General features: G+C 40.2%; 2 protein-coding genes across 4 annotated transcripts in view; one reads left to right on the top strand and one right to left on the bottom strand.

Annotated features, from left to right (window-relative positions):
- Positions 1-20,045, bottom strand: part of CD96 (CD96 molecule) — an 87,896-nt gene that overhangs the window by 37,707 nt on the left and 30,144 nt on the right. For all 3 annotated transcript variants that reach the window (XM_036018067.1, XM_036018068.1, XM_036018066.1), the window contains exons 6-8: positions 10,116-10,206; positions 7,298-7,486; positions 801-893 (exon numbers count right to left, since the gene is read on the bottom strand). In XM_036018067.1, coding sequence (XP_035873960.1) covers positions 801-893; positions 7,298-7,486; positions 10,116-10,206 — 373 coding nt within the window. The remainder of the gene's footprint in view (positions 1-800; positions 894-7,297; positions 7,487-10,115; positions 10,207-20,045) is intronic.
- On the top strand, positions 13,081-16,247 carry ZBED2 (zinc finger BED-type containing 2). The gene is given in 2 exon segments (XM_036018069.1): positions 13,081-13,759; positions 13,994-16,247. A coding segment is annotated over 1 exon segment (654 nt). The 5' UTR covers positions 13,081-13,759; positions 13,994-14,812; the 3' UTR covers positions 15,467-16,247.

Here is a 20,045-nt window from a genome sequence, read left to right as displayed (position 1 = left end):
CACTCTTTATTTCTGAACTCTATCAGCTGTGACAGCGGCTGCAGGGCATGTGCCAAAGGGGACAGGCTCCAGGAGCTGGTCACCTCCACCGACCGCTTCTGTTTCATTCCACTCCCTGTTCTCATTTTGAGTTAAAATTAATAGTTTTAATTAAATAAGGATGAAAACCTTACTTCTGCTCCACAGAGAACATGTGTGTGTGTGTGTGTGTTAGACAAAGTTACCATGGTTCTTTGTTAAACACAAAGGCCATGGACTTGAAAATTAATGATTTGTTTGCATCAGTGTCAACTTCTGAAAGTCAGTGTCATCCCCTTGCCGTAGCAACACTGCCCCAGCCTGACCTCACTATTAATACCGCTATTGGGAGGCTGAGTTCACAGTCCTCACTAGTCAACTTGCTCAAAATTAATGTGAAGCAGAAAAAAATTAAGTTTAAAACTATTTACCTACATCTGGTCTACAGGCTCTCCAATTACAACCAATTCCTGAAACACCCCACTGAGAACACAGCTGTGGAGGAGGACTGTCAATATATTAACCTATTTAATAATAAGTACAGAATTTAATTTCTCACTGAGTACTTACTGACCCTGATTTTGCCAGGGCTTCAAGTGTAGGGCTCTGGAAGTTGTGCTAACTCTTGGAAACCATGAGAATAATACTTAATATGTTTATCTAAAACATTAGAAGTTAGAAATGGTTATGGATGATATAATTTTTAAAATTTTTTTTATCAATATGGTTCATGAAAGGATTGATAGTTTGTGGAAATTAAAACAGTATGAAAAGCTCCTTACTTGTCGGAGACGTGCTCATGGCTGGAGAAGGCTGGGTGCTGAGGGTGGATTCTGTAGCACTGCATGTAGGATCTGTTGGAGGGTTCACTGAGCCTGAAAGGATGAAGCAGACATTTACAATGAATAAAAGTATAGTAATAGAAAGTTAAAGTATTGACTTAGTCTCTCTCCCAAAAAACTTCATGTGTGTGTGTGTGTGTGTGTGTGTTTTTCCATTTAACAAAGCGTTATTGAGGGCCTTTTAATAGGCAAGGCAGTGGGATGTAGTGATGGATGGCAATGACATGGGCCACGTTTAAGGAGCCTGCAGCCTAGATGATGGGTGGGCAGCCAGGCACCGTGCTGAGTGCTGTGACGGTGAAGCGCAGGGGCCATGGGAATGAAAGGAGGGACACCGGCCAAGATGGGGAGGTCAGGGAAAGCTTCCTGGGGAAAGTGACGTTTAACCAAGACCTGATAACACAAATACAGCAGGTAATATTTTGAAGTATTTGAAAAGTGACCACACAGTTTACAAATCTGTAACCCCATAAAAATTGCTTTATCAGCAAGAGTAGAAACAATGATACAACTATGAGATTGGATGTAACACCCGTGAACTTGAAACTGTTGGTATTATTATGCTCTTTCTAAAGTGTCTATTTGTTTCATAAAACTTTCACTTGGCTACATTTCTCTGTCTGTGTGTGAGAAGGGAGCTAGGAATGAAAGAGAGGCTGAAATATTTGACTTATTATATATCTACATGGATTCCTTAAAATTTCCACTATTTTACTATAAAATATTCCTATTAGCAATATGAAACAATCTACAAATACCAAAAGTATCTGATGACTTTAGGAACATGTGAGTTAAGTATGGGTAACAGATACTGAGGCTAGGGTGTTTGTGATTTTCCAGATAAAATGGCATTGGGAATAGCATCACGTATCTGATACCAATTACTATGTGCACACTTAATTACAAATTACACTATTGGTTCTATTCTGTAATTTACTTTAAGGGAAAACCATATAGTATTTAAGTTATGTCATTGATATCACAGAGCATACTGGAGAATTTCTTCTTGTGATCTAGATTCATCTATGTTTTATTCTCATTGTTGTAAATGTTGTCATTGCTGTTGGCTGCAGATGGCACGGACAGCTGTCTCTGACGCCTGTCATACAATGATTCCTTGTTATTAATCTCTGAGGAGGTGGGGGAGGGCAGTTCTATGGAGAGCATATGAATAAGTTGGCAAAATAACCATCTTCTTCCTCCCACACCATCCAAACAAGATGGACCTGTTAGCATGATACACACATTTGCTCTTGATTTGGGCCCTGTCATGTCCCCCACCTGCATTTCCTGATGCTGCCTGTTATACTTTACATCTCTCTCAAATCATATCGTTCGTCCAACAGGTGGTTGTTCAACCCAGTTTCCCAAACACAATGTGCTCTCTGTGACTTCTTGCTGCTGTGCCTGCCATTTCCAACACTTTCCCACCCCAAACCCCCTGGGTACACTTCCTCAAACTTAAAGAAGCCTGAGGATCTTTCTGATGTGTTCAGAGTTTGCCCTAGCAAAGGCCTTATTACTCATTGGTTATGCCCAGGAGAAGTAATTGTTTTATTCACTTTGTATTTTTGTATTTTACGCAAGTGGATGATGATTGAGAGCCTACAAATTCCTTCTTAACATTGGAAGAAAGACCAGCTTAAGTACAGAGCTGACTACTGGTGCAACATAAGCATGATCTTCCAAAGTAAGAACCTTAATCAGTATGAGCATGGCTCTGGGAAAACAATGCACAGGTGTTTTTCTCTGTAGATTGTTTACAGCAGAGGTTGGCAAACTATGGCTCACAGGTCATATGCAACCCATTCCCTATGTTGTAAATCAAGTTTTACTGGAACACAGTCATGCCCATTTGTTTATGTATTGTCTGTATAAGAAAAGTGTGTTGCTTCTGAGTGCTAAAGCAGAGAAATTCTGGGAATATTACAGAGCAGAAAAGAGATTTAGTGAGAGGTGCACAGTTTTTGCTGCCTTTTGTACCAGAGAAGAGTAATAATGTCTAAAGGCTGCAATGTAACAGCACTCTGAGGTGCTTCCATCCCCGCCTGTCCCCAGCCTCCCAGGAACTCTTTGCCCTTTGACAAAAATAATACAGAGCTTTTAAAATGAACCTTGAGGCCAAAACTTATCCTTCTGGTTTCAGGTTGTCCTGCAAAGTAAAAACTCCGCTTTGGTTAAAACAAAACCCAGAGGGTGTCAAAAGGACCAGCTAAAAAAACCTAATAGGAGAAAATTATTTTCCAAAACTCAAATGAAGAGTTTAGCAAAAATATATGAACAGTTTCAGACTGTTACACCGACTACTTGTCAGGGGCTGAGAGGCCGGCCTCAAGCAGCTCCACTTGTTCCCGAGGGTGTCTGCTCTGCAGCACGCCCAGCAGGCCCTCAGGACAAGCAGTGGGCAGCAGTGACCACCTGCCTGTCCCATAGGGCAGTAGAGCCCATTTTAGGGCTTCCTTAGAGCTTGACTCAGCCCTTAGCTGGTCCACCTAGAAATAAACTCCAGGACCCTCTAGGTCCCTGCTACTCAAAATGTGGCTCGTGGCTTTTCTTAGGAACTTAATAGAAACTCAGATTCTCAGGTCCTCCCCCGCCCCTCTTGACTTACTGAATCAGAATCTGCATTTTACCAAGGTCCTTGGGTGATCTGTATGTACATTAAAGTCCTTTATTGATACTCTCAGGATCCCCAAGATCAGTCATGGGTATGGGAGACATCACAAGAAGTATTTGTCTGGCATATCCCACTCTAATATTCAATGATTTTTTCATCCCATTATTGATGTAGCCCCCTTTAATTCTTTCTCCACACCCAAAAGACACATGCACACTCACACACACACTCACACAGCTTGTTTGCCTTTACCTTTCTTTTTATTCCCAAGGTCTTGACCTTAATAGTTACTGTTGGAAATCCATTTAACAAATAAATCCCTGTCGAAGCTGATGCAGCCAGGATATTCCCCAACCCAGAGGGTATTCACGCTCAACTTTTAGATTGAAACAGGAGAAAATATCCCCCACATCTCAACAACAACAAAAAACCCACACTTGGCATATGCCAAAAACTCGACTGCAGTGCTCCAATTTTAGACATTCTGATCAGCTAGGATAGCAGAATAGGATATTTTAAAAAAATTAACTGTTGAATTACAGGAATCTGCATGCCTTGGTAACTCAAATAACTGCCTGATGAGCTACTGATGACCCCCACGCTGACCCCTTTCATTTCTGAGTTTTCTCGAGAAGCATCATCGAGCCTTTGAGCTTCCTGGGAGACTGGGGCTGGGTCGGGCAGGGAGCACCTCAGGACACTGTTACCTCACAGCCTTCCAACATTATTACTCTTCTTTGAGAACAAAAGGCAGCAAAAACTGTTCTCGACTCCCTAAACCTATTTTCTGCTCTGTAATATTTCCAGAGTTTTTCTGCTTTAGCACTTAGAGACAACAGAATTTTCTTCTGTATCCTCATCTTAATATCTGTCAGCAATAATAGCTTGATAAGGCAATGACTCATGGACAAATCATTAGAAGTTTACTCCAGTGTTCATACAGCATCCCGTGGTATTAACACAGGCAGAGAAAGCATGTTTGGAAGTGTTTAAGAACTATTACAGAGTCTCAACTGCATCTTCTACATCATTTGCAAAGATATATGTTGGATTGTGACTAGAATGTAAGGTATAATTTTGGGAAACTGGGCTCTTCAAGATTTATTGTCTTTCATATTTTATCATAAAGGGTAAAAACTCATTATAAAAATTTAAAAATAACCTCTGTTCAGAGCCTAAAATTATGCTAGATCCAGGACTATCCTGTAATATTGGAATTGTGTGCTTTGGGTGTCAAGATCAGTGTTCTTCCTTATTACCCTAAAAATATTCATTAGTTTCTAATCTTAAAACTAAACATAGTTCAAGAGAATGAGAAGACAAGCCACAGAATGGGAGGAAAATATTTGCAAAAGACACATCTGATAAAGGACTGTTACCTAAAACATACAAAGAGCTCTTAAAACTCAACAATAAGAAAAACTATCTGATTGAAAAATGGGCCAAAAACTTTAACAGACACCACATCAGAGCAGACATGCTGATGTCAAATAAGCATACGAAAAGATGCTTTACATCACATGTCACCGGAGGAATGGAAATTAAAACAACAATGAGATACCACTACACAGCTATCAGAATGACCAAAACCCAGAGCACTGACCACACCAAGTGCAGGTGAGGAGGTGGAGCAACAGGGACTCTCATTCATTTGCACAATGACACAACTAACCTTGGCAGACAGTTTGGTGGTTTCTTACTAAACTAATCATACCATTACCATAGTCAGGTAACCTTGCTCTTCGGTATGTACTGAAGCAGTCTAGCATTCGTGCCCATGTGGAAATCTGCACATGAATGTTTACAGCAGCTCTATGCATAATTGCCAAAACTTAGACTCAACCAAGGTGTCTTTCAGTAGGTGAATGTGGTACATGGATACAATAGAATATTATTCAGTGCCAAAAATAAAAATTGAGCTATCAAACTTGAAAAGACAAGGAAGAACACTAAATGCCTATTATTAAATGAAAGAAGCCAGTCTGAAAAGGCTACACACATACTGTATGATTCCCATATAACATTCTTAAAAGACAAATTTATAGAGATTGTAAAAAAAAAAAAAAAACTCAGTGTTTGCCAAGGGTTGGGTGCTAGAGGAAAGGGATTAATAGGCAGAGCACAGAGGATTTTTAGGGCAGTATCACAACAATTTTGTGTGATACTGTAATGACGGACATGTGTCATACATTTGTTGAAGTCCCTCGTATGTACAACACCAAGGATGAACCCTAAGGTAAGCTACGGACTTCAGATAATTATGATGTGTCAGTGTAGGCTCAGTGGTAACAAATGCACCATTCCGGTGTGTGATGTTGATAATGTGGGAGAATATGCATGTGTGTGGGGGGTGGGTATGAGGGAAATCTTTGTACCTTTCTTTTACTGTTGCTGTGAACCTAAAACTGCTCTAAAAAATTAAAGTTTTTAAACAACAAGGCAAGCATAGTTTTAAAATAATAAAATAATAGTTTTGAAAACATAGCCCTGTCTATGATGGAAGTAGGGTTCCCTTTGGAATTTGAGGTTGTTTGGTGTTTAGCTTGTGTCCTTTGGTTCCGCCGAAGCTACTGGCAAAGCTGTGCGAGAACCAGTACCCTTTACTGTTCCAAGACAGCAGCCCTAACTGCACCCACACTTCAGAAAAGAAGGTGTATTTATTTTTGAAGGAATTAGACAAAGTTGCACGTGGATCTTTCACTGTAAACCCATGACCATTTCTGAGTAATTTAACTGTTAAGTTCATGGGACAACTTGTTTATATACACAGAGAGAGTTACAGCGATGGTGCTGCTGCCGCGGTATCCGATTAGCACGTGTGTCTGAAGGGTGGGGAATGGCCTTGCCTGAGCCACCCACACACCTTTCTCCCCCCAGTGGTCCCAGGGACCAACTCCCTGTGTTTGGACAAGGCTAGGAAGGAGCCAAGACGCAGGCCGTGACCTTGAAACAAAGAGAAACTCTTTTCCTCATCCATTATTCTGGTTTTCATGAGTATGTCCTAGAAGACAACATTGCTGAAAATAGGAAGGTGGAAAAAGATGTTTAGTCCTGCAGAGTTTTTTATTAATGACTTTCAAATCTATTTAAATTTCATAGGTATTACTTTACTATTACATATGCATATTGGACAGATGTCATTACAAACTTCAGTTTTTTATAGGCAATCTGTTGTCACAGTGTTAAAACATTTGTTCACATCTTTTATGTAGTAAAATCTCCACTGTTTGATCTGGTTAATCAAATGTTGTAGTAAGTAGAATGATCCTACATACCACTTTTCAGGTCATAAAAATCTTCTGTGTGCCAGATTCTGTGCTTCAAAGTAGTGGTACCGAAGCCATTAAGATATAGTCTCTATCCTTAAAATATTTATATCTCATACATAGTGTACCCATTATGCTAGGTATAATTGAATGTTTTTGGTGACTCAGAAGGAATTTTAAGATTTTTAAAAAATCCTAAATGATGATCTCTCTTGATTGTCAATATATTTGTGTTACTTTTCATTATATGGTAGAAAAACAAAATGCCAGTTAGGAGTTATTATTAATGGAATTTGGAAAAAAAGCTGTATTCACCTGAAATTCTTGAAAATAAGAATTAGCTACTTTTTATTTGAAGAAAATCCTTTCAGTAGTGTCCCATTTGTAGAAAATGCTTGCTCCTTTGAAGTTTAATAATTTTAAGTAGTGTAGCGAGAGTTTTCTGAGATTAAAATATTACGAAAATGATGAATATTCTGTTTTCCAGTCAGACATGTTCTGAACTTACAGCATCTTGGCCACCCTGTGTTGACCTTATGCATTAGACAACTCACCCAAGGAAAAAGTGATCTTTTTGGATGAGATATTCCGCACTGTATTTCCAGGCACTGGAATCAGAGCCATGCACCAGATGGTCAGGTTTTGGGACTGGGTTTGGTTATTGCCATACTCCAATGTGAAAACAGACTTCATGTTCAAAAATCCACTTTTGTTTTTTCTTTCTTCATTAGGAATGTATGTTTCTACAAGACAAATAAGAATGAGGTTAGTCACTAACATTTTTTGTATAAGCCTCCAAGGCGTGGCTGGCCACAGTTAGGTTTATGGTAATAGAGAGCCTCAAGGGGTCGAGCCATAGCTTCTGAGCTGTGAGTGCCTGTGCCAGCAGGCCTACAACTAACCAGAACTGCTTTGCTCAAGCTCCTGTCTGGTATCGGTCCAGGGTCAAGGTGTGAGATGTACTGATTAAGAGTGTTGCCTTGTTTGTAACAGCGGTTCCAGGGGGCTTGGGGAGAGGACCGATGAATTACACCTGCCCTGGCGAGAACTTGGGAGGGCTCTGCTGTGAAGCCTGGATACACGTCAGGAATATACCTGAGTCACCAGGAAAATACAAAATGACCTCAGCTGAGACTCCACTTTGGGGGCCCCACTTGTGAGGTGTTCTGTGCCATATCAGTGGTTCCCCAAGTCCCCCTTAGGAAGAGAAGACAAAGGACCAGACCTGACATCAACAGACCCCTTGCTATGAATGTATGTGTGATACATATTCTTACGTTAGTGGCATTGCTGTATTGTGTTTTCTGCAATAAGCTTTAGATTTATGACCATTGTCATTTTGGATCCTGTGTCTTCTTTAGAAATAGGAATCTATTTAACTGCTACTGTTAGTACAACCTCCAAACAGCTTACATGGCAGCAGGAATTTAATGTAAAACCATTTGTCATCATAGGCCAGAAATTTCTGAATTCTCACAGCTTCTTTACATTAAAGGTCCTAAATGCTAGTTCTGAAGTTATTACTTGCCAACTCAGCACTAAATGTGGTTGTATACTGGTAGATTTCTGACCACACTCTCTGGCCTTATGGTTGGGACCATAATTGTAACTGCACAGGAACTTCAGTGCTTTAATATAATTTTTTCCATTCATGCTAGCTCTGTCCAACTTCACAGTGCTGTAACTCACCTGCCTCCTTTCCCAGACCCTTCCACCTTTGCACACACTGCATGCCCATTCCTTTAATCATGAAGCCCTTGGGACATTAGGTTCTGGTCATCATCAAACTGTCTTAAGAATAAAGCCTGGTGTCTGTTAACCATGATAACAGAGTTTCTGCCAAACTAAAGATAACAGTCTCACTCTGTTATGTTTAGCCTCAGGCCGATGAAATCAGAACATTCCTACCAACCACGTGCTCATGAAATCAGACTGAACGCCGCCATGGCTGACATCAGACCTGAAGCAATTATCAACTACTCCCTGCTCTAGCTTGGATGACTCAGCAGAGCCCATGACCCCAGATCCCTTAGCTACCACGACTAATGATTTTCTCCGTATACAATCTATCACCTAGAGGCCATTGGAGAACTGCATCTTAGAGTACTGCCTCATCCGTGCCTCTGGTCTTGGTGCCTATTCCCTAAATAAACCTTTACTTTTCTTTGCTGCAAACTCCTGTTTGCATCTTACTGAACTTTGATGCACATAGGCAAACTAACCCCTTTGGTTCAGTAATATAATGGGCACATCAGATCAGGGATTATTTAACAGGAGAACATATCTATAATGACATTTAATAGATATTATCAGGCCCTGACTTGTGTGGCTCAGTTGATTGGGCATAGTCCTACAAAACAAAAGGTCACTGGTTTGATTCCCAGTCAGGGCACATGCCTGGGTTGTGGGTCTGGTCCCTGGCTGGGGTGCGTGAGAGAGGCAACACTTATATTGATGTTTCTTTCCCTCTCTTTCTCCTTCCCTTTCCCTCTCTATAAATGAATGAATGAATGAATGAATGAATGAATAAAATTTTAAAGACCAGATATTATACTGATCCTATCCTATCATTATTGTGGGTGAACTGCTTTTAAAATAAACTAATAACAAAAATCAGTAATAGTCTCAAAATGAATCAAGTAGATGAACACAATCATTCAGAAACATAAACCTTTAATTTTTCAAATTAAAAGTAATGCAGTAAGAGCTATGCATTCAGTTACTGTTGAAAGTACATTGCACTTTGAGGAAAAATGACTCAGGAGAAAGGAGCAGAGCTGATGCCCAGGCAGGGAATGGCTGGGATTGTTCTGGCAAAGGCTGTCAAGTTCCTCACCTACGAAAACTATGGCTTTGTGTAGCCACCCCTGAGCTCATTTCAGTGTGTGTTCTTGATCCAGCAACTTTTAATCCCCCTGGTGAACAGGGCGAAGTCCTTTCTGTGCACTTCCTCCAGTTCCCCCAACTCCCATTCCACCCAGGTCCTTACAAGAAGATGCAGAAATCATGTTTATTGATTTAAACAGTGGTATTATATTAATTATTAAGTATAAAATTATCAATAAATTTATGTTGAATTAAACATTTTGCCCTCATATAACAGATCTGCTTTTACTAACTGAAATAAAACGTTAGTGTTTGTGTGTAAGTTGATTACGTCAACTGGATTTCTTACATGCTGGGAAATGTTGCCCCCACCCTCCTGGAGGGGCCAGATGAGCTATCAGAAAGTGGCACCTGGTAGGCAAGGTGATGTTTGTCTTGGGAGGAGAATTGTTCTTAAAAGCCAAGACGATCTTAGGCAACCGCAATTTTTATTGTTCATTGTTTTCTTTCTTTGCCAACCCCATTTCCACTGAATGATTTCCTTACCTTTTCTTTCACCTTGAGGAGAGCCACTGTCTGTAAACCATGAGAGATTTGCTGTAGGAAATACATTCCTCAGTGAACAGGTGAATGTTCTCTGGGGTAAAGATAGGACACAGAAAGAATCATTTGCAAATTTGGAAGAAACAGATGACCCTTATATCCTTGCCGAGCCTCCCAAGAGGCAAATCAGCAGGAAATACTTTCCCTACTTTCAACAGTGCAGTGTTTACATTTAAGAGGTTGTACAAAAATTTGAACTATAAATAGACTTTCCCTTTATGTTATAAATGAATGGCTAGAATTCAAAACAATACTAATATTGCAAATCTGCATTCTTGGTTTTGAAAGAAGAAAACCACAACTACACATGCAGAATAAAATAGTACTAAATGGAAATGAAAGGATAGAAGGAAGAAGTTGTAACAGAAGCCAGAGAAGAATATTCTGTTAGGCTAAATGCCACACTTTGGTTGTTTCCATTCCCCAAATAGTGTAAAGTACCATTTGTAGCAATAACCACAGTTACACCTTATTGTAAATATCTCACTTTTGACTTGTAGAAAGTTTTCCTAATTCATTTTTCATTTTATTATCTTAATACTATAGGGTAGGTGGGTCACACCTTATTATTGTCACTTGACAGATGGAGAAACCAAGGCACAGAATTACAGAATGGCTAAAGGGGGTGGGTGGAATATAGTTGATAGAACAATTGGGAACTCTGTTACCTAATTCCAGTCCAAAATATTTCCTGGTAAAACACATTTATTGAAATAAGAGAGAAAGAAAACCAGGTAGTTTATGTTACAGCACTAGAAAGTTTAGAGGTAGGGTTGTGTTTTCAACACTCTTTGTGAGATGGTGGTTTCTTCAATAGCTTGGTGACTTTATTGGATTCTCATTATTTTATCTAAGATACTGCAAAATTATAATTCCACTTACAATTACTTGTTTTCTCATCAAGAGATGGGTGTAGTTTTACCTATTACCAGCTCTTGTTCTTAGTTCTCAAATGTGTTCCAACTGATGACTGTAAAGAACCAGTAGTTAACTAATAAAGAACAATGAACTGGATGTCGTGTGTGGTGTGCCAGTTGCCCCACAGACTAGTTAGCCATGAAGTGTCTGTACCTATAGAGCCGAGAAACCAAATTTAAACACACTGAGTTGCATTTCTCTTGTGAGAACCTACTGAGGTAGAATGTAACACCTCTCAGTGCGTGACCACCAAAATCTCAAGGAAATAATGCGACTTTCTGAGGAAGCTATCTGTTGTGTATCCAAGACGGTTAGCAGGGAACAGTGCAGCTCCCAGTTTTCCCACTCATTCAGCACTTGAGAGCGGGAATACATGCAGTGGCAGGAATGCAGATCTGTGAAATTATTTCACTTTCTGCCCTAACAAATCAAAAATAAAACCAGGTCACTTAAAATATATTATTATTTATTAAAGAAAAAGGAATTTAGTTTATTTAATCCAATAAAATGCCAAGACTAATGATTATCTAAAGGTGGTCCAGGAAGGGACATATGAGTTATAGGAAATGCAGTCTTATGTCAGCCTTTAACCATCCTTATGACTCATTTCTTCCATGGTCAGTTAACCCACCAAAAGATGATGCTGTGGTAATATCAGTAACCAGTGTGGGTTCCATTATTTCACAAATATTCTGTCTCACTGAAAAAAAATCTCTTGTCAACTTAATAAACATGTTCAAAAGATGTAGCTCTTGTGGATTCTCTGAATTCAGATTTTATGGAATGATTCAGATTTTAAATATTGTATTCCGTCTCTAGACTATGTCTCAAGATTTTGTTTAGGAATATGGTTTTTGTCCTGAAACTCCTCCCAGCCTCCCTAAAACTGAAAAACTGTAGAGTATACTAGTTCAAGTTGAGGTCAAACATCTTAGGAAACATTGAGCATGTATGGTTTTGCTGAACAAATGGAGCTGTCTTTATTTGGAAACTTCTACTTGGCCCAAATGCATAAGAAGAAATCATGTTAAATTAAAAGAAAAAGAAGAAGTAACTATGCATGAACGTCTATGTGCACACATACAAGCATACCCAGTGACACGTTCCGGTGCTCTAAAGTAAAATCATTCACTTACTCATTGTGTGCCTGTTGCCTCTGTGAGACAAGCAAAATCATGGGTTTCTGCAACATGTTATGCTAAATCTACCTGCAATAAGTGAGCAATAGTACAAAGAACTATGTAATAAGTGCCAAAAAGTGTTTGGACATGTTTTAGGAGTTCAGAGAAGAATGAAATCTGAAAAGAACTTAAAGAACAGAGTTGCATTTTGTGGACAGGGAAGAAATGAGCTTGGCCTCTACAGGTGGGCTCTGTTGGACACTAGTGAGGAATATGCAAAGATGCACGAGTGAAGTGGGTTCATAAACCAGGTGTGAGCTGGGAATGCTGTTCTGAAAGCAGAGGCAAGCCAGTGGATGTCCGGAGCACTGGGAGATTAAGGAGCTGGAAAAAATGGATCCAAATATGTCTGTAAAACTGATCATTCCCTTATTTCCATGGATGAAATACTGAAATAGTGACCATTTCTCTGTTAACCCATATTTAGTTTCCCTAAGTTTGGACAGAACTTTTTCTAAAGGGCTTTGCAAAGAATCATTTTGAAAACATTTAGCTTTTTAGTTTAGAAAGAGAAATCTTAAACAAAGTTTCCCTATGTCTTTACTAACTCCTCATTCCTATTTGCAGTCTTTCCTCCTCCCCTAGCCCTTTTCTTTCATTTGAAATTTTTCTTTGTCTCCACAAGTTTTTTACTTTGCCTTTTCTATCTCTTCTCCTACAATGCAACTTTTTTTTCTTCAAAGTACACCTTCTTTAAAATGTTTCCATCTCCTCTTGGGAGGTTTTTCTTCTTCAATGAACATAATATATATATATATATATATATATATATATATATATATTCATTTATTTATAATATGTATGGATATACATCTTCTTGCTTAAGTTGTAATTATCCCTTTATTTTACTCCAACTCAAAGTAGAAGCCAACAGGATTTCAGCTTTTCCAAGTCTATTTACATAATATAATAAAAAGCAACTCCAAATCTGTTTCTCAATTTGCCATGCTTCTTTGAATTTGTTTTTATTTTTTAAACTTAATCTTCCCTTTCCTCCAAATTCTTTGGCTTTTTACTTGCTGTGTTTACAACACCTGTAGTTTCTAAACCAAATTGAGGCTCTTGGTCCGACAATCGGACAAAATACTCGAAACCACAGATGCCCTTGAGGTATGTGGTTTCCCTGCCCATATTCACCATTTTCCTCTTAAATCTCATTTGCTTGAAAGCCAGATAATCTAGTCATCTGGAAACAAAACAGATGCGTAGGCGCTGGATTTGCTGTTTTGCTACATGGCATTTGCCAGGAACATCCTTTTAGTGCTGGAGGGGGCAGAGAAAAAGTTTGCACTTGTGTCTGCGTTGCAGAAAAAACCCACAGGCAGGGACACATCCACTTGGAAACAAGGCTCCTCTGAAAGTAGGAGGGGACAGGAACTGAAGGTACCCTCCTCCTGGGGCAGGAGCCAGCTAACAGTTATTCACGGTGCACGGAGCACTCACTCTGCACTGGAGCCATCAGAGACAGAACCAGAGCCTCCCTTGACTGTAAGTACCCACTAGTGGCTGGCAGGTGTTTTCCAATTGTTTGGAGTTGCAAATCTTGATGAATGAGGCTCCAATTCACTTAAAAAACAATCTAAGTAAGGAGTCAGTGGTCAGCCTGCTTTTAAAATGTAATATAACATTCTATTTTTAAAAAATTCTTAAAGAGGGGTAAATAGGCCAAACATCTGGAGTAGGCTGCTGTCAAGAAGGTCTTATCAGCTATTGGCTTTGCAGATAATGGTGCCAGGGAAGGTGGAGTGTGCTGAGCTTCTTGCCAGGACCATCGGGTGACACTGAGCCTGTGGAGATATGTCCACCTGTTTCTCCTACGTGCATGCCAGTTCCTCCCACTGAAAACAGCTCAGCCTGCTGTTTAGATTTCTTAGAATTCCAGCCCCAGAGGACTACTCTAGGGATACACTGACCTCACGTTAGGAACTTTACTACCTGGACCCTGGCAGACTTTTCAGTCTCTGACTGCTTGTTGCAACAGTTTTGAGGAAGCACGAGTCTCTCTCACATGAGCATCTGTCTGTGCTTGCTGCTACCTACACCGAGAGAGACCTGGCGAAGCTCCAGCCCTGGGCATCCCGAATAGCCTGAACCCTGAGGCTGCTCCTCCTGCATCCACATTTCACAGGTATCCAGAAGCACAGAGATGGTGGAAGCAGCCTGGAGAAAACCTAAAATTTTCAACATTCAAAGACACTGCAGTGGTGTTTGATGTACATAGAACACTGAGTTCACTGAAGAGCTCTGTAATTATTGCACTAATTTGTTTTGACTTGCTGTCCCAGCCAAGGAGGGATTGGTACATAACCGGGACACATGGGGAATGTGCAGGAGAGCACTGGAGACCATTTTGCTTGCCTCTGACTCACCCTGACTCTCCAGTGAAGCAGAAAGGAGAAAACATCACACCACCCCAGGGTGGCCAGCCTTTCTTTGACTATTATTGTGAATCACACAGTTCCTTTCCAAATACACAGTTAGCCATAGCTGTGGTTCAACTAAGACTTTTAGCTCAAGGAAAGCTGTAGAAGAGGAGACAGTATGAGGCGGGAAGAGGAGGAAGAGGAGAGAACCAGGGCAAATGCAAAAGGGAACTTACAGGTAAAGGAGGAGGAGGAGATCCACGAGATGGGAGAACTGGCCAGCCCCTTTGTGAGTGCCATGTCCACCCCGGTGCCCCACAACAAGGGGACCCGGTTTTCTGAGGCATGGGAGTATTTCCACCTGGCGCCTGCTCGTGCTGGGCACCACCCTAACCAATACGCCACTTGCCGTCTGTGTGGAAGGCAGGTGAGCCGTGGCCCCGGGGTGAATGTGGGCACCACCGCCCTGTGGAAGCATCTGAAGAGCATGCACAGAGAGGAACTGGAGAAGAGTGGCCATGGTCAGGCAGAGCAGCGCCAGGACCCAATGGCTCAAGGGCCCCAGCTCCCCATGGGCATTGAGGGTGACTGGGCCAGGCCCCTACAGCAGGTGGGGACTCTGACTTTGTGGGCCAGTCAAAGAGAAAAGGACCTTCTTAGGAGGGAGAGGGCAGTGGAGTGGCGGGAGCGGGCCATGGAAAGGAGAGAGTGAGCTGTGGAGGAGGTGGAAAGGGCCATTCTGGAGATGAAATGGAAGGTGAGGGCTGAGAGGGAGGCCTGCCAGGGGGACACAGACAGGCCTGCAGCAGCTCACCCCTTCCACTTTGTTTAAGTATGGCTTGGGGAGATCTATTCTAGAACACTGACTTTAGACTCATAGCAAAAAGCCATTTTAGTTCCAGCTTAAAGATATAGCAAAGCAATTCAGTGGGATTTTGTTTTTAAGAGAAGGAGTGCGTACTATGGGTTAATCTCAGCAGGTCTGAATAACCAATGCCTATTTACAGGGTTCCTAGTGCTGTACTAATTAAAAACTTTAAAATATACTAACTAACTATAGATGTTGTTTTGCTACCATGGGTCTGTGACTTGTTTGTGGCAGAATGTACCAGCCAGCCACCGTTGTTGAGTGAAAAGAGTGGGAGTTATGCCTAGCGGTTGGTTTTGGTAAAGCTGAAGGTTTTGATAGTTGAAGCCAGTTGGGTAGCTGGACTGCACCTGCATGACCACCATCCCCTGAGCAACCTCCACCAATGAGCAGAGCTCAGGCTTCCTGGGACCAGGAAGGTGTTTGTATGCATGTGGTGGTGATTTGAGAACTGGATACAAAGCTTGTTCTGTGGAATCCAGCAGTGGAAGGACAAAGAAGCTTGGTCCTGAAATCTCCAGACCTTTCTAATATGTACCTTTCTTCCAATGGTATAGTGCTGTCTCATCCGCTTTTATTAAAGCTGTTTCCTCACTATTACCTGTCTGAATCTTGCAAGTCTTTTCAACAATGTAATACGTAAATAAATAATGCATAATCAGCAAAGAGAGAATTAAATACTTTACAACTCCTTTGAATTAAACATTAAGGATATAGGATATAAAATTTTATTTATAAATAGTTAAAATATAATATAGTCTCATATTAAGATCTGTTAAAGGAGAAGGGGTTAGTGAAGAAGACATGAGAGAATCTCAAAAACAAACGTAAAAAGATGGAGAGATGGGGTAAGTAGGAGAAATACAGACCAGAGGCACAAAAGTTAAAAGAGAAAGGAAAAGGGATAGAGAAGAATGTGAACAGAGAAGAAGAGAGACAGCACTCATGGAAAAATTCACCACCAAATGTTAAAAGAAGCCATGAATGTCTGGGAAAGAGGAGGACAGTAGAGCATTTTCTCAGGTTCTGAAGTCAATTTTAGTGAGTTAGGTTATTTTGTTTTGTTTCCAGAGAACACACACAGACACTTGTCCATTGGAGCAGTAGTTTGTGGATTATTTTTTCTGCTTCTGAAAGGCTAACTGCATATCCATCCATTGTTCTCAGATTTTTTAAAAAACAATTCCTCATTAAATTTTCAGAGATGGTTTTTAAAAAGGGAGACTAACAGTGCATAGAAAGAGAAAACTTCTCTGGGCTGCTGAAGAAACACCTAAAATGTTAACTCAAGAATGGAATAAAACTAAAGTGGAAACTACTCGGGCCTTTGTGCTAGAGCTGACTTTTGTTTTGGATGATTCCTCTAGAATCTATTTTTAAAAGCACCTGAGTTGGGAATAAGGAAAAGGGAATGAAAAAAGCTGGGAAAGACAAGAAGAGATAAAGTCAGTGTTATCTCATTATCTTGTAGAAGCCTAAGTACTTTACCGGCACTGTCATCCCTGAAAGCAGACAAGATCCTGGTGCACTAATGGTGTCTTCCCTCTTTCAGTCCTCAACTAAGTGGCTCCCTCTGACTGCTTGTTCTTAGAATCTGTCGGCAGCTCTGACAAACAGATCTGTCTTCCCTGTGAGCTGTCTGTGGAACAGACAAAAGTTCAAACACCGGGCTTGTGAAAAACCCAGGCTGTGCTGTAGTCCTGTAATCCCCCTTTTCCCTAGAAATGTGACTGGTATTAAAAATTTCACCTCCCATGTGGTGGGAAATGTGGTTTCCCCACTGGGATGTGGTTCCTCTCCCAGGGCCTTCTGCAGCTATGGAGAAAGCTCAGGCCCGCACCACTGCAATGGCGATAGTGGATGGCAGACAGGCAGCCAGGCACTTGGACTCGCGTCTTATTGTGTCACAGTATGCTAGAGAAAGAGAAAAGAGGCCACAATACATATACCTAATCTTACACACAGACACAGAATGTTGTTTAAGAAAGTCAAGGGATCGATAAAGATTCAGGCTTTTTACAAAACTAAAATTAAATAAACAAAACACCAAATACTGTGAATAGCCACTAGAGCTATCCTGCTAACTTTGATATATGTTTTTTAGCTTATGGTGTCTATCTTATATGGTTCTTATTATTCCCTTCTTTCTTAGGCATTAAACACTAACTGCTTCTGTTCCCTATGTTTTATGTTAGGTAATTTCCATTATATTTTTCCCTAAATTTTGTCAAACATAATAAAGATTAGAAGTGACAAGGACAGGACCTATGGAAATGATGGAGTCAAAGAATAAAGCACAGGTATAAAAGAGACACTTGTGGCTTGTGCAGAGACTGAACTGTTGAGTCAGTTCTGGAATTTGCATGCATCTCTTGGTGCCTTCTTTTGCTGCATCATCAGAGCTGGGTGGAGAGGGCCAGTGGCTCTGGGCTGAGGGGATTCTTTCTCAGCACCTTTTGCTTTAATGTAAAAATCCACTCTGTGGTAGGCCCTCAAGGTTTAAGTTGAAGGTCCCTTTGCCATCTCAGCTATGAAGGCAGGCTACATGCCACATTGGAACCCTGGTGAAGCTTCGCTCTCAGGAATGCACAAGAACATGACATCCGCAGGTGTGACACTTGGACATTCTAGGCCTGTCCAAGCCTGAAGGGCATCATTGTTAGAATAATTTGGGGACTTTTCCGTTTTGCAGGATAACTAAGTTAACCATAACCTTTAAAACTTTAACTAGTAATGCAGGAAAACCCTACTCATGACTGAACAAATCCCTGTTGTTCTAATGATGATGAACACTGCTGAGTTAGCGGATATGTAGCACATAGTAGGCATTTAACACCTACACGTTGACTTAGTAATTTCTAGAGAATGAAGGGAGGAGGTAGAAAATTCCCATTGCCCAACACATATGGTAGCCAGGTGGTAGCTTCTTTGCATATGTTCTCTCATTGGATCCTTACATTACTCTTGTGATGTTGGGATCACTGCCCCTGCTCACTGACAAGAAAGCTAGGGAACTGGGATTCCAGGGGCCAGAGTTAGTAAGCAATAGATGAGAATTCAACCCAGGTATATCAGATTCTAACATCTATGTCTGCTTTTTCATTATCCTATACTGTCTCCTAGAATCAATCACATAGTAGATTTATGAATATAAATACAGAGGAAGGAATGAGTGGAAGAGAGTGAGTGAATGATAAATAGTGGGGAGGAAAGAAATATTCCTGAGACATTTACTCTGTGTCATCATGTACTTCATTACTGTGCATAAATTTAATTCACCTAAGAACTCTGTGAAATATTTATTATGACCCCAATTTTAGAGATGAGTTAGCTGAGACTCATGGAGGTTAACTATTCAGTAAGGATATGTAGCTTGTAAATCGTCAAATTAGGATTTGATATTAGCTCTACCTGCCCCTGAAGCTGACTCCTTTCATTATGCCCCCCAGCCTGGATATGCATGCTACAGTCTCATCCCAGCTGGGCCCTTTATTAGTGACTCAGCCAGTTGTTCAGACTCTCCAAGTCTCAACTTCTCATGTATAAAATGCCAGATACCCTACCTATTTTGGAGGCTCATTGGGAGCATCACAGGATGAAAGCATGTAAAAAGGATTTAAAGAGTTTGTAAGTTATTAAAAATACAATGGGGATTATAAGAATATTAGCATGAGGAATCTATAATGTTTGGCAGAATGTTAAAAGATCCAAAGACAAGTTGTGTGCTATAGCTGGTTATGTGGATTTGGTGAGAGGGTGTTCACTAATTCCCCAGGAAGGAATGGCCTCTGGTTTTCCCTCTCAGCCCCTTGAGGCAAACACGGTACAGAAGAGGAAATTAGCATGGAAGACAAAGTCCTTACTTTTAAAACTGGAATTCTTGGGTTGAATTTTATGGTTACATATCTGATTAAGTACGTATTACCTATAAACATTGACACCAAGAACCTACAAGAAATCCTTATAACAAAAACACCTACCAAATATTGTACCATTAGATTTTTTTTGTTTTATTTAAATTAATGAAATAAAGCCCACTGTTAAAATTGGGAATTATTTGTGGCAGAACAATTTAAAATCTTTTTCTATATGCTTAGAACTGCAATGGCAATTATCTAAAAGATTAATACATAAAATCAACAAAAGACACAAATACTTGCATAATGCACAAATATACTCATCTGATACCATTCCACAGAGTCTGAGCTATTTAAAGAGTTCATAAGTTATTAAAAATACAATGGGGATTTGTATTCCACTGTCAAATTAAATTAATGATATTCAGCAGGACTAGAAATCATAAGTTATTTAACATTCTTGGGACTAGAAATGAAACAGAATATGAGTATAATTTTCTCTCATCCCATGTAATAGAAAATGTTTGAGAGTTAATGTGGATATTTCTTCTACTTGAAGTTTTGAAAAGCTAGAATGAAATCATAATGCCACAAGACAGATGATTAACAAACATAGTAGTGATAATAACAAAACAACAAAATGTTTATTGAGCAATTAATGTATACCACACTATATCCTAAGAACT

Source organism: Phyllostomus discolor, chromosome 2 (genome assembly GCF_004126475.2).
Source record: "Phyllostomus discolor isolate MPI-MPIP mPhyDis1 chromosome 2, mPhyDis1.pri.v3, whole genome shotgun sequence".
Classification (NCBI taxonomy): Eukaryota; Metazoa; Chordata; class Mammalia; order Chiroptera; family Phyllostomidae; genus Phyllostomus; species Phyllostomus discolor.
The sequence above is the reverse complement of the archived record's forward strand: the minus strand, read 5'-3'. Positions and strand labels throughout refer to the sequence as shown.